This window comes from Mus caroli, unplaced genomic scaffold (genome assembly GCF_978045245.1).
Source record: "Mus caroli unplaced genomic scaffold, Mus_caroli_1 scaffold_14, whole genome shotgun sequence".
Taxonomy (NCBI): Eukaryota; Metazoa; Chordata; class Mammalia; order Rodentia; family Muridae; genus Mus; species Mus caroli.
In genome coordinates this window covers 74690179-74705230 of record NW_028227269.1, presented here as the reverse complement: position 1 = coordinate 74705230, position 15052 = coordinate 74690179, and the positions used below count along the sequence as shown (strand labels likewise).

The following is a 15052-nucleotide window of genomic DNA, read 5'->3' as shown; positions in this document are numbered from 1 at the left end:
ATACTGTTTTAGTGTTAGTTGCATCTAAAGTCAAACATGCACTAAATAATTGGCCAACTAGTGTGCCGTTCATCAATATTTCTCTACTGCAAAATCAGTTACTTTCGGTTTTGATATTTAATGTAGAGTATAATATCATTGAGAACACAGAAAATGTGCGAAGCCTCTTTAAATTCTATATGTCTAGGATAGAGAATTGCTAGGATAAGATAGGTTATTAATGAATACTATAATGAAGAAATATTCTTTTAACTCAGAAACTGATGAGGTTTTTTTCCTATGTATTTTTTAAAAGTAATTTATTTTATTTTATGTATATTGGTGTTTTGCCTGCCTGTGTATCTGTGTGAGGGCTTCTGATCTTAGAGTTATGGACAGTTGTGAGCTGCCATGTGCTTGCTTGGGAATTGAACCCCAGTCTTCTGGAAGAGCAGGCAGTGCTTTTAACTGCTGAGCCATCTCTCCAACCCTAGATTGAGTCTTTTTTTTCTGTTTGTTTGTTTGGTATTTGGGGGGGGGGGATGTCTGTCTTGCTTTTGTTTGTTTGTATTTAAGACAAAGTTTCTCTACTAGTGGTAGCTGTCCTGGAACTTGCTCTGTAGACCAGGCTGGCCTTGAACTCACAGAGATCTGCATGCCTGTGCTTCCTGGGTGCTGGGATTAAAGGCACCACCTCCTGGTTCCCGTGTTTTGTTTTGTGTTTAAGTCATGTGAGCCAGGAGTTATATTACAACTATTTAATCCTGTCACTCAGAGACAGAGGGCTGAGGACCTCTAGAAATTCAAGGCCATCCTGGTCCACATTACCAAGTTCCAGACCAGTCAGTGCTACACAGTGAGACCCTGCCTCAAAACAAAGAAAAATGACTTGTCATGTCTGTTATTTCCAGAAAATCTAAGCACATTTTCTTCCCCTTACCTTTTATCCTTACACAGGACAAAACAATTGAGAGGCTCAGGCAATCCGTAACAAAAGTTGAAACCTTGAAAGAGAAGACAGCAGCCAAAACAGACAACTTGAAAACCCCATCAGATCCTGCGGAGCAGGAAGCAAGACCAGAAAAGGAGAGGGCCCACCAGACCCCAGCCCAGAGCCTTCCGGACCCTTCCACAGTCAAGGCTGTGCTGAAAGAGCTCTCAGGACGAGAGCAAGAGGTCTCTTTCTTATGAAGCTAAAAACTAATTTCATTGACGTGATCAACACTTACCTCAATTTAGACTTCACCTAACTTTGACAATAAAGGATTTATTAGCTAATGGCATTATAGATGGTTTGAACTACTGAGCCTCTCGGAAGGGTAGATGTGTCCTCGTACACCAGCAACAGCACTTAATATCTGACAAGGCCTTTTTCCTTCTCTTCTTCGTGTCTGTGAGACAGCTTGTCCGTTTCAATAGCAGCTGTTTTTCCCATGTGACAGGAAACATGGCCACTGAGAAGCATGTAGTTTTATGTTTAGGGTCTGTGACAGGAGCCATAACCCCAGGTTGGGTCAAGTGTGTCTCCATGTTAATACAATATGGCTAGGGGCCGGGATATATGCTTATTTTAGCTTAGGTTTGGGTACACAATCTCTAACTAGGATGGTCGAAGCATGTCAGATAAGAAACCGTGTTTTATGTTCTATATCACAGTCCTTGGGCTAGCACACCCAAACATGCCTAGATTTTCTGTTTTGAGATAAAACCCATGGCTGTCACCTCAAAGGGGATAAGAGACACAACATATTCTGAAGGCAGACACAAGTGACCATGGCTTAGCCTACCCCAAATACCATGTTCCCATGTGCTAGCAGTTTCATGAAGTTTTTATAGTAACAGAACAAAGAACATTATAAATCAAAGACACATTTATTGTTATTATTTATTTACTGTTTGTTTTGAGACAGTGTCTCACTATATAATATTAGTTGGCCTCAGCTCTCTATATAGACAAGGCTAGCCCTGACCTCACAGAGATCTTCCTGCTTCTGTCTCCCAAGTGTTGGGATTAAAGGTATTGTGTTTTATAAAGAGATAAGGAGAGAGGAAATATGTTTGGTGGATGTGCAGTCAAGTGTGGGGGAAGAGGGTGCCTCTGTGGGCCCTTGCTGAGGCATCCCTTCCTCCTGAGGCTCCAGCCACATGACAGTATAGAATAGAGTAGAGTTTATTCAGGGCATGGGGAGGGGAGTTGAGAGGGTAGTAAAGGCAGAGAGAGAGAGAGAGAGAGAGAGAGAGAGAGGAGAGAGAGGAGAGAGAGAGAGAGGAGAGAGAGAGAGGAGAGAGAGAGAGAGGAGGAGAGGCCGGGCATGAGCATGTGGAGAGAGAGAGGGGGGAGGGGAATGGGGAGAAGGAGGGAGAGCAAGAGCAGGAGGGCAAAAGAAAGAGGAGGGGGCAAGCAGCCCTTTTATAGTGAGTCAAGCACACCTGGCTGTTGCCAGGTTACTGTGAGGTCGAGCTTAGACAAAATGCCAACAAAAGGCATGTGCCACTTGCCTGAAAAGACCTTTTTAAACATTATATTTTATTAATTTTCCTATGTGTGTGTGTTTTGCCTGCATGTACACACATACACCATGTGTGTATGTACCTGTTGCTTTTGGAGCCCAGAAGTGGGTATTAGAGCCTCTGCAACTAGAGCTACAGATCGTGTGGGTATTGGGAATTGAACCTGGGTCCTCTGGAAGAGGAGATGGATAGGGCTCTTAACCACTGATTCGTCCCTGCAGCCTGCCTATCTATCTATCTATCTATCTATCTATCTATCTATCTATCTATCTATCTATCTAATGAGTGTTTTGCATGCACTTATTCTGCATACCACATGTGTGCCTGATGCCTGAGGAGGCCAGAAGGTGTCAGATCCCCTGGAACTGGAGTCACAGGTGTTGTGAATTGCCATATGGGTGCTTGCAACCAAGAGCAGCCTGAACTCTGAGCACTGAGCCATCTCAGTTTGTTTGTTTGTTCTGTTTGTTTGTTTGTTCTGTTGCTATATATTGTAATGCTAAAGTCTATACCCAGAGGTCCAGATAACCATAGAGTGACTTCTCAAGTTTACAAGCTTTTGCTGTGCAAACCTTATTCCTTGATTTAAAACTATTGGCTAAGTAAAATTGGTTACAGCCAATCCCTGGAGGGGGATAGGTGGGTTTTGAGTTACCTGGTTGGGAGTGGAGAAGCAGAGAAGTAGGAGACCAGAGAGGAGAAGGAGGAAGAACGAGGGGAGGAGAGAGGAAGCTGCCATGAGGGGAGATGGACCGTGAGCACGTGGTCAGGAGAAACAGCAAGCATCTGGGGTACCCCAATGGGGAGGTGGCCAGGCCGGCAGTTAGAAAAGTAGATTAGGGGTGGTCCCTCCGTAATTGTCAAAGCCAAATAAAATAACCATAGTCTGAGTCTCATTTATCCCTGAGTCAGGGGTAAGCTTCAAGTGGTTGTACCGCAGGCACGTGTTTGTTTCAGGTAGGCATGTTGTACAGTGAAGTCGGAAATCACTGCTTTCTGTCTCAGATGCTACTTGATGCCATTCTTAGCCTCTGCCTTGGTGGGAGCAAGGGGCCTGTTGTACATTCTAAAAGAGCTTCCCTAATAGTCACATAACAATGGACAGTAAATGTTACTGGAGAGAACAAGACAGCTAGGATAATTTGTCTCTGCACCTGCAACAGTCAGCCTTGTATACAATGTTTAACATAGGTATGGCTTTTTTTTTTTTCTGAGAGTTTCTATTAACATCACTTTATTTATAAAGCAAAACATATAAATATTTTGGTAGTACTGGGGGTCAAACCCAAGGGGCCTCGTGATAGTGTGGGGGTGATTAAGTATATGTTGTATTTCTATAGTAATTGCTTAAGTAATTAGAAATTGAGCCACTGCTGTAGGATACACTGGCAGGTAGCCGTGCTGGCATTTTCTCTTTTCTGCACGTGTGTTTTCTAGCTTGCTTTTGCTCCCGCATGTCCCCTCAGGACCGTCAGTCACATCTCTCCTCCTTGGGCATGCTCTTTCACGCTTCATCTCTGAGGCGATTTCCTGCAGCTATTTCTTGGTTTCGGCCGTCCCTATTCAAGAGACCCCTTGGTCATAGTCTTTAGCCAACTCTATTCCAAATACACTTCCATCTTAAAATATCCTCTCCGTGTCTGAAAATTCTTAATTGATAATTTCATTCTGCCAAAGTGCTGCATCTGAACATGGCTATCATGGTCCATGGTGTTGTGTGTGTGCCCATGCATGCATGCGTATATGTGTGTGCACATATGCATGTGTATATATGTATGCGTGTGTGTACTTGTGTGTACATGTATGTGTATGTGTTTGTATTGGGATGCATTTTATCACCAGAACAGGTTAGATGGTGCTGTCTTTCCATTTCTGTCCTAAAGCAGTTCCATATAACTTACCGTTGTCTATCACTTTATATTTTCAAAGGATTTACTTTATTCTTAATCACGTGTATGTCTGTGTGAGCATACACCATGCATGTGTGGTACTCTCGCTGAGGCCAGAGTCACTTATCCATCACAGATGATTGTGAGCCATCATGTGGCTGCTGGGAATTGAACTCAGGCCCTGGCATGTATGCTCGGACTTGAACTCTGGTCCTCTAGAAGAGGAATATGTGCTCTTAAGCACTGAGCAGCCTCTCTACCCCCATTCACATTCAAACCCTTGCAGTTGCCCAGCTCTCTCCACATTTCTCGTTTAGAGCACCTTCCACGTTTCCACTAAGATATGTGGTTATTCCAGCTGAGCACTGGCCTCTTCTGTTGTTAAAGCAAGGGTGCTCTTTACTTTTCTGGTTTTTGAGGTATCTGCAGGGAGCCTTGCAGATTCTAGGAAAGCTCACTGCCTCTGACCTCTGAACCCAGTCCTTAAACTTTCTCTCCTGAGGCAGGGTCTCACTCAGTTGTCAGAGCTGGCCTTGAACTCCTTCTGTAGCCCAGGCAGACCTTGAACTGTGGCTGGTATTACAGGGGCAAGTGGTTTCTTGACAAGTCTTTATTTGGAGGCGGAGGGTGTATATGACATTTCCTTCTGTAATACTCTTTTTTATATAATCCCTTAGTTCCATCGTTCCTCTTTTCTGCTAGCTGCCTCTCCCTTGCAAGCACTCTGCAGCCTCCCCTCAGAAACTCTGTCTTCTAGAGTCACTATTACTGGGGTCTCATATCTTTTCATTCCCCACAGGTCAGTGTGCTGATCCTGCGGCTCTCAGGCTTGTTCTTGGCATTGTGACTGTGTTCCACACCAGTGGGTGTCAAGTTTAAGGCCCTCTAGTGCTGCCTCTGCTGGCTTGGGATATCCATAATACCCCCCTCATGGGCATGGTGTAAGCTGTAGTTTTCTGTTAGCTTTGTGGCTATTTTCTTATTTGCTGTCCTTGTTGATCTCTTTGGCTTTGGATGGATTGAGAAATGTGCTTTGAGGATGGCCATTATCATTAAACAAATTAGTAGCTCAAAAGGCAGTTTGTTAACCCAGTAGCACATGCTGACAGTTCCCAGTTTGGGAGACTGAGGTTCATGAGTCCCTCCAGCCCAGGAATTATAAGGCTAAACTGAGCAACAGAACACAAAAAGTATGGCTACAAAAAATATGCTGGCAAGATGGCTCAGTGGGTAAAGATGCTTGCTTGCTATTAACCCTGCCAACCTGTGTTCAATCCTGGGGAGACACATGGTAGAAGGCGAGAACTGACTTCTGAAAGATGTCCTCTGGGGGCTGGAGAGATGGCTCAGTCATTAAGAGCACTGACTGGTCTTCCAGGGTCCTGAGTTCAATTACCAGCAACCACATGATGGCTTACAGCCATCTGTAATGGGATCTGATGCCCTCTTCTGGTGTGTCTGAAGACAGCTACATTGTACTCAAATACAATTAAATAAATAAATACGATGGCCTCTGACCTCCACATGCATGTATGTATGTACAAATAAATGTAAAAAAAAGTAATTACATTATGAGCAAAATATAATAAGTAGTAATAAAATTGGGAAAAATGAGAAAAAGGTAAAAATGCACAGGAAATTTTAAAGAATTCTTGTAAATAGAAACGATTTTTCTACCTTGAAAATACCACATGGCGTGAAGCCTGGTTGTAACTGCAGTGCTTGGGAGACTGGGAGGAAGAAGGTGGGTTCAAGGCTAGCTTAGCTGCACAGCAGGACCCTTTACTACCCCTAAGACATATTGCATTAAGGAAATGTTTCGTAAAGCTGAATTGCAGAGTACACTAATTGCATCGTACATGATGAGTGGGCGGCTCAGCAGTCACATACTGATCTGTGTGGTGGTTCTTTACAGCTTGCTGACTTCCGGGAAGCCATCATGAAGATGCTGGGATTTAACATGAAAACAGCAGACAAGGATGTCCTTAATCAGCTGAAGCTTGTCGTCCAAATTTATGAAATTTCTAAAAGATCAAAGATGGCTTCTCACTGTGAGCCTGGTCAGGCCAAGTGAGCAAGTTCTACCTCTATATGCGGTTATATACAGCTGTTTCCTACAGCACCCAGAATCTAGCTACATTGTGAATAAAATTGCAACGTTTCAACTGAAAATCTCTTCTCTCCTGTGCTTGGAGTTTGCTCCACTTTGGGATGATCTTTCTATTATTTCTGGCTTAGTCTGTATTGTCACTTGAGATATACGACATTTATCTAATTACTTTTGCTGACTGCATTCATGCAGGATATGAACCATAAACATATAATTAGCTGTAATATTTATCATTATAGTCAATAGCCCATGCCTTGAATGAGTGATTTATTGGATAAACAATCCTCTTTAGTGCCTGGGGCCCGGCCCTGGCCTTTTGGAGATTGGAGCTGACGTGGATCAGAGTTGATAGAAGCCAAAAGCCTGATGGTCTCCAGCCTTGTCATTCTCCCTGACTCTACTGGGGGCTGGAAGCTGATGGCTCTGGAAACTTAACACTCTTGTACTTATTCTGTGGCTGAGAACTGCTGGCTTCTTTTCTCTTCAACTCTCTGTGCTTAAAGAAGCACTGGGGAAACTTAACACTTTGTGCTTAAATAAACTCTGGGGGAATCTTAACTCTTTGTTATTGTTCTGTGCCTTCCACAAGCACTAAAAAAAAAAACCCAAAACAAACAAACAAACAAACAAACTTGCCTCTTAATGCTTAAATAAACACTGGGAAATTACAAAGAAGGATTTCTTGCTGCTGCTCCTTTCTCTGGCAAGTCAGCTAGAAGCCTCTGAGAGGCTCAGAGCTCGTTAACTCTTTTTGAACCAGAAAGAAAAGAAAAGAAAAAAGAAAAGAAAAGAAAGAAAAGGAAAAAGAAAAGAAAAGAAAAAAGAAAAGAGAAAAGGGAAGGAAGTCACACAGAGAACACATACACACACACTCACACACACACACACACACACACACACTCTGGGTGAAGTGGAAAATAGCTACACCACCTTTCTTTATTGCTATCAGCCTTTTTATAGCGTTTTAGACAAAAAGTTCTCTATGTAAGAAAGAATTACTTTATAGATAAAATGTTCCATAAAAAGGGAGTTTTCAGAAAGGTATCAAGAACAAGTTCAAAGCAGTGTTTCCTTCTGTAAGCTCATTCTAAGTTCAAACAACAGGTTCTACATGGGCTTGCCTTATCGTGTGCACACCTGTGGCTTCATCCTTAGAACTGAAGGTTTCCTTGAACACAAAGGTGTCCCAAGCCTCTATCTTTCTTTTTTTTTTTTTTTTTATTATATGTAAGCACACTGCAGACACTCCAGAAAAGGGCGCCAGATCTCGTTACGGATGGTTGTGAGCCACCATGTGGTTGCTGGGATTTGAACCTCGGACCTTTGGAAGAGCAGTCGGGTGCTCTTACCCACTGAGCCATCTCACCAGCCCGCCTCTATCTTTCTTTAGTGTAATTATGAAAGCTCACTGCAGCATTTATTGACTAACCTGAGAGAAAAGTTCATTGCCCCGCCCCCGCCACCCCCCCCCCCGAATAAATGGCTGGGGCATCCATCTAAGGCTGCAGCAGTGTGTGGATTGAAAGTTGACTCTGTCCGAGGCGACTACAGAGAGCTCCAGAGAGGCTCTGACCTCAAGCCCCAGGCAGACAGCTACAGCCAGGGGCTGCACCCCAGCCCAGAGCTGGGACTTGGGCAGCGCCAGGGTCGGATTCACTGAGCCTAGAGATAGACAGGGGACCCTGGAGTGCAACTGCCTGTGAGGTAGGTTTTTGTTTTGTTTTGTTTTGTTTTTTTGTTTTTTGTTTGTTTTTTGTTTGGCAGACAGTGAGCTGATGTGGGTATCTATGCCCAAAGGAGCCTTTCTGTGCTCGCTTCCCCACATCCCCCTTGTCTACACAGGACACAGGATAGCTAGACCAGGTCTCCTGACTGCTTGCGCTGCAGGCTGCCTGAGATCAGTACACATGCTGCCAGCTACAACCCAAACAAAAGACAGAAAGCTGGCTCCAAAGCACAGAAGCCTTAGGTCTTTCCACAGTCAGCCCTTTCTCGCGAATAAAAGAATCAGAGAGGACTGCAGTGTCCCGAATCAAACAGCAGAGGGAGACAAAGGTACAAAAAGCTCTGGATCAGGTAGTACGATTTATATGACTGCTTAGTTCTTGCAGAACGAACAGCTTGGTTCAAGGTTGGAGCTGCTTAGAATCTTAACATTATCTCAAGATAATAAATGTGACTTGGATCTCTGAGTTCTAATGATGGGGTTGTGGGCAGCTTCAATTACTCTGACAAAACACTTTCTGTAATTACAGGATCTTGTGGTACCAGAAGCACCTAAGCTAGAAGGCACAGCCCTGAGACATATTGTATTCTGCCTCTGTTCTTTGGCGGTCATAGCAGGAGGTCATACCAGGGCCACCTTCCTGTTCAGAATTTGCTTTCGGGGTGCTACAAAACATGAGGTCCTGAAGATCCCAACAGTGCGGCTTGAGCCTGCGCAGGCGGACTGCGCTTGTGTCCATCGAAGAAGACTTAGCATTGGCTACAAAACGTGCCTGGATTCCAGCCAATCAGGGTGTGGGGGTGGTGTCAGGGCGCTGTCAGGGCGAGGTGTTGGGCGGAGCAGAGTTGCGTGCCTATTGGTCTCTGTCGTAGCAGGCAGGTGGTTTTCCTGTCTTGGCTCCTGGCAGCTTCGCATTGTCTCTTAGATCAGCCAGACTGGGGTCTGACTCTAAATGCTGGGGATTTTTCCAGAACCTTGCAGTGCTGGCTACAACTCTGCATGTGCTCCGCGTGCAAGGTTCCCCTAAGCTGTACGTGTACTCAGCTCCACAAGCTGGCTTTAAACTCACAGAGATTGTTTTCCTTCCAAGGGCTGGCATTACAGGCTGTGCCACCAAGTGCAGCTTATTACTTTTAAAAAAATATTCTTATTTTTATTTTACGTGTATATGTGAGTGTCTATATATTTGTGAGTGTTCCGTGTGTGTGCCTGGTGCCTGTGGAGGCCAGAAAGTGTTGCGTTCCCTGGACCTGGACTTACAAGCAGCTGGGAACTGCTACGTGGGTGCTGGGAACTGAACCCTTGTCTTCTGCAGGAGCAGCCAGTGCTCACAACCTCTGAGCCATCTCTCCAGACCTCCCCCTTTTTTTTTTTCTTTTTAAAGATAAATAGAACAGCCAGGCATAATTGTGAAGGTCTTTAATCCCAGCACTTGGTAGGCAGTTTAATGTCAGTCTGGTCTACAGAACTAGTTTTAGGACAGCTAGGACTACATAGAACCCCCCCCCCCAAAAAAAAAAACAAAACAAAACAAAAATAAAAATATAACCAGGGCAATAAAAGTAGGCAAGATTTCTGTTTTGTGAGTGTGCTTATGAGTGTGTGTGTTTGAGCATAGGTGTGCAAGTGCTAAGAATACATGGAGGCCAGAGGACAATTTGGTGAAGTCATTTCTCTTACTCCACTACATGGATTTTGAGAGGGAGAGAGGAGGGGGAGGGGGAGGGGGAGGGGGGAGGGAGAGGGAGAGGGAGAATGCTTGGCAGTAATAATGTTTTTCACCTACTCAACCACTAGTCCCTCCTAGCACATTTTAATATAATTTCAATTAGTATCATTGACCAACCCCTAAGCTGACAGCTTTCAGTAGTTATTTTGAAATCAACCTGCAAGTTAATATCCCTTCTCTGTAATTTGGCGTCCTTATACCTTCTAAGCACAGCTGTTAGTAGAGATGATTTTTAGAGGGCCACAAGCAAAAATCTAATATGGAAAAAGAGAAGGGGCTTTGTTTGCAGGGTAGGGCAAATGCAGAATTTACAGAATGACCGGAAACACTGGAATAGCAGTGGGCCAGACAGATTGAATTACATATTTTATATGAGCTGTCGCTGAGAGTGTGACTTAGTATGCCACTGCTGTTGTGTGTATACAGACTTTTAAGGACAGGGTAAGATGAAGAGATGCAAAGGTCCTTGCTGAGGCCAACGGAGGCACGGAATGTGAGAGTTCCCTGGAATCCCTTGGAAAAGATAAACTACGCTCTTGGGTTTGCCATTTGGATCAGGCTGTTTTGTAAGGGGGTCTGAGCTGTTGCTACCATACCTGTGAGCTAAGTTTCCATGTGGAATGCCTTACCAGCTCTTCATTGTCTTGGAGTCCCAGTGGCTCCTCCGGAGCGGCTTTTGGCTGTGTAAAAACAGAGTAAGATTGCTCCAGCTATCCTTTAGTGTGCTGCAAGATTCTGTTGTTATTGTTGTTGGGGGTTTTGTTTTGTTTTTGTTTTTTGAGACAGGGTCTCAGTATGTAGCCTAGGATGGCCTGGGAATTGGCTATGTAGACCAACTGGCCTCTTAACTCACAGAGAACCGTGTACCTCTACCTCACCAGCTGTGTGTGTGTTTATCTTAAAGCATTTATTTACTCTATGTGTATATGTGTGTGCCTGCGTGTATGCATTTGCGTGACTCTGTGTGTATATGTGTGTGCCTGCGTGTATGCATTTGCGTGACTCTGTGTGTATATGTGTGTGCCTGCGTGTATACATTTGCATGAGGTGCATGCAATGCCAAAGGAAGTCAGAAGAGAGTATTGGATCCCTTGGGACTGGAGTGATAGGTGGTTGTGAGCTACTGTGTGGGTGCTAGGGACCAAACGTGGGCTCTCTGAAAGAGCAGTAAACTCTCTTAACGGCAGACACCATGTAGGAAGAGCTGCAGTGGGCAAGTGAGCTTCCTGGAGATGATCCACCATTTGGCATGACTGGGATGGGTGTACCTTGTCCCATGACTGCTCCTTGCTTCTGTTGTGCCTTCTCATGTTTGTCCTTGCTGTACTCCCCCAGGGACGAGGCCATAAGTCTCAGTGTACACCATGGTAAGCAAAGTAAGGAGTGGGTAATTCTATTATGAACGTAACAACATAAAATGGATAATTAGCTAGAGTTAAAAAATAAGACATAAGATAGATGGCCTGTTTGTTGGTAAAAACTTTGTTAATTTAATGACTTTAAGAACTATTGCTTTGAACTTATAATGAATTTGTAAAGTAGAAGATAGCTAAAACTATTGCTTTTAATGAGTTTATGGAATAAAAAATAGATAAAAGTACTGCCTTGGACTTACAATGAACTCATAGAATAAAAGATTAAAAAAATGTTTAGTTAGCAGTTTTAATAGAAAAACATGTAATCAGTTTAATTCCTAGCAACCACATGGTGACTCACAGCCATCTGTAATGGGATCTGATGCCCTCTTCTGGTGTGTCTTGTGGAGAGCCGTGCCGCGAGCAATCGCCATTATAAGATGGCGCTGGCTTCCGCTGTGCCTAACTAGTAAACAAGCCTTGTACGCAGGTGCGAGAGTGAACTCACGTCTAGTCATTGCCTATCTCGGGCGTAGTAATGAGGTTATGGGCGAGCAACAAATCAGGAGCTGACACGCCACATTAGGTGCTGAAACGCCATGGCTGAGGGCTATATAAGCAACACCATTTTCTGGGGTCTGGGTCTTCCCTCCTGAAGAAGCAATAAAGCTTTTTGCTGCAGAAGAATCCGGTTGTCCGAGTGTGTTCTTGCTGGCGAGAACGATAGCTCGGGACAGTGTCTGAGGACAGCTACAGGGTGCTCACATAAAATAAATAGGTCTTATGTAACCAAGAATCATGCTGTAACTTCCTCTTATGTAACAATTTTGCCTGTTTCTGAGTGATGTAATTCTTCGTGGAGAACTTTGTCTTAGAGGATATAAAAGGACTGAAGGGGAAAAAAAAACTTAAGAGCTTGCTTGTTAGAGCTTTGCTCTATTCACCAACTGTATGTATGTATGTATGTATGTATGTTTGTAAAATGGTTAGAGCTTTGCTCTACCCACCCAATGTGTGAGTATGTGTCTGTCAGCCTGTCTGTTTGTCTGCTATGTGTGGAGTTGTGGAAGCTTGCTTGCTGAAGCCTCCTTTGCTTCATCCACTAACTTTGTGTGTATAAGTGTGTGACTTCTTTCTTTCTTTTTTCTCGCCATCCCCCAAAGAGTTAAAAGTGTTCAGAGTTTCTGAGAACCCTGGCCTCAGGTAATTAAGTTTTGCTCCCATAGCATTACTAGTGCTGACCCCATAAACTCCTTGCTGCTATCAGCAGGTGTGTGTGTGTGTGTTGGGGGCAGGGGCACACCCATTGTCATCAGCACATCGCTGACTCCACACTCAGCTCCTGTAGTGTCTGAGCTGGCCTTCAGCATTTTAACTTGCTGAGCCATCTCTTCAGCCTCTGCAAAAACAGTCTCTGTTCTTAACCTCTAAGTCACCTCTCCGGAACCTTGTATTTTTATTATTTGAGACAGGGTCTCGTGTTGCCAAAGATGGCCTTGAATTTGTTATGTAGCCCAAGGCTAGACTTGCATGTGGCTTTTTTTTTTTTTTTGACAGGGTCTTATAGTCATAACTTGCAGAGATCTGCCTATCTCTGACTCCTAAATCCTGGGATTAAAGGCATGTGCCACCATGCCCAGCTCATACCTGGTAGCCTTGAACGGATCTTCCTGCCTCCACATTTCAAGTTCTGGGATTGTAGTTGTCTGTGAGACATAACCTGAAGATTTTGGATGCTTATTTGTATGAGTCTCACTTATGTAACCCAAGCTGGATTGGAACTCACTGTGCAGCCCAGTTTGACCTCGGACTTGCAGCAATTCTGCTTCTACAATACCAGGATTACAGGCTGGTGCCACCATGCTTAGGTTGAAATGCAGCCTAAAAGGACTGTCCTGGTTGGATCTCAAGGAAGTATTCTAACTGCGACTGACTCTCTAGTTTCTTTTCCTGGAGCGACCTCCTCTCTCTCTTTGCTGAGTGTCACAATGCTTTGTGGTCCTTTGTGCTGCGCTGGTCATACAAGCTAATTGAGCTGTCCCATTCTCTTTGTCTGCGACACTGAAGTGTTCCAGGAGGGCCGCTGGGAAAGTGGTCCCTGCCTGCAAAGACACACGAAAGTGGTCATGGTTTCCTGTTGAGCTTGTGCTCCAGTGAGGGTCACATTCACAGCCATCACGGATGAGCTGCTATGATGGCAGATTGGGATACAGCAAAGGCAGAAGATGGACGGCAGATTTTATGCTGACTGTGAGATCCAGATTAGTCAAATCCAGAGGGTCCTCATAGAGACAGCTCTGTTGCATGTGGCCTTTATTTCACTTTCTATTTTCTCTGCCTTGACTTCCTGACCTACAACTAAAAATGTCATCTCTCAGCTGGCTGTGGGTTAATTTAATCTACCTGCACAGAAATAGTGGACAGGCCTCTTCTTCTCTTCTCTCTCTGCACGCGCGCGTGCCTGTTTCTTTCTCTCTCCCTCCCCTACTCCCCCTTTTACCTGACGACTTGGGGCCAGTGAACTCACCCAATAAGCTTCCCAATAAGCCTGTCTTTAATATAATCTGAGAGAGAGGAGAGAGAGAGAGAGAGAGAGAGAGAGAGAGAGAGAGAGAGAGAGAGAGAGAGAGAGAGAGAGAGAGAGGAGAAGAAAGAAAAGAAAAAGGAAATAAGCAGGCAAAGAAAACCTCTTTAAAGGCCATTCTCTGGTACCTTTCTGTTCTTCCAGTGTTGTCAACTGCGGAGGCAGGAGGCAGACAGAAGTGGCAAGTGGCGCCCTCTAGTGTTCGGACCCTCTAGGCTGGGTTTTTATGACCCTTAGCTTTGCAGGGTTTCAGACCCTCCTTCCTTCAGAGTATTGTAGCTCTCTGCCTGGGCTCTGAGACTCTTTTTGGGGCCCTGAAGTCTTGCCTTAGTTTTCTATGCTTTCACGGCTAGCTGCTTATGCCTTTACAACTCAGCCGTTGCTGGGAGGACTTGAACGTAAGTCACTCATCCTAACTACCTTTCGTTCTTTTTGAACTGCTCTTAGAGATTAATGAGAAAAGTAACTTTTTTTTTTTCAACAAGTCACACTAATTCCAAAGAGATTTAAACCAATAGCTACTCGAACCGGGACATGGTGGCACACATGCTTAATCATAGCACTCGGGAGGCAGAGGCGGGCAGATTCCCGTGAGTTTGAGGCGGGCCTCACCTATACTGCAAGTTCCACTCCAGCTTTTATGTGAGATCTTGTCTTAAAAAAGAATCTAGCTAGTCATATTCTTTCCCATCCACTAGGGGGAGACATGAGCCTGCTTTGTAATGCTTGCCGAGGTTCTAAGTAGAAAGAGCTGAGTCAACTCTACAGCAGATGGTCCTCTTGTAGACTGTAAGGCCCGGCTCTATCTCGACAGGTCCTGAGGTCTCACATGGTAAAGAATATTAAATGTGGCCGGGTGTGGTAGCACACGCCTTTAATCCCAGCACTTGGGAGGCAGAGGCAGGCGAATTTCTGAGTTCGAGGCCAGCCTGGTCTACAGAGTGAGTTCCAGAACAGCCAGGGCATCACAGAGAAACCCTGTCTTGGTGGGAAAAAAAAGAATATTAAATGTGGAAGGGGAACACACATCAGCACTGGAGAGTGAGCCTGCTACTAAACTCCAGTTCCATGGCTCACCTGTGCTAGGAAACTCTCTCTCTCTCTCTCTCTCTCTCTCATTTAAAGAGTAATCTAAACAGGTTTTTAATGTTATTTTTATTGTTTTTTTT

The 15052-nt window shown here is 44.5% G+C and overlaps 1 protein-coding gene across 1 annotated transcript in view; it reads left to right on the top strand.

The window, feature by feature from the left end:
* The window catches only part of LOC110306936 (coiled-coil domain-containing protein 170-like), a 42710-nt gene extending 36174 nt beyond the window's left edge, over nt 1-6536 (top strand). Inside the window, exons 9-10 of the mRNA XM_021179105.2 lie at nt 937-1155; nt 6295-6536. Coding sequence (XP_021034764.1) covers nt 937-1155; nt 6295-6453 — 378 coding nt within the window. The 3' untranslated portion in view covers nt 6454-6536. The remainder of the gene's footprint in view (nt 1-936; nt 1156-6294) is intronic.
* The last annotated feature ends 8516 nt before the right edge of the window (nt 6537-15052 follow it).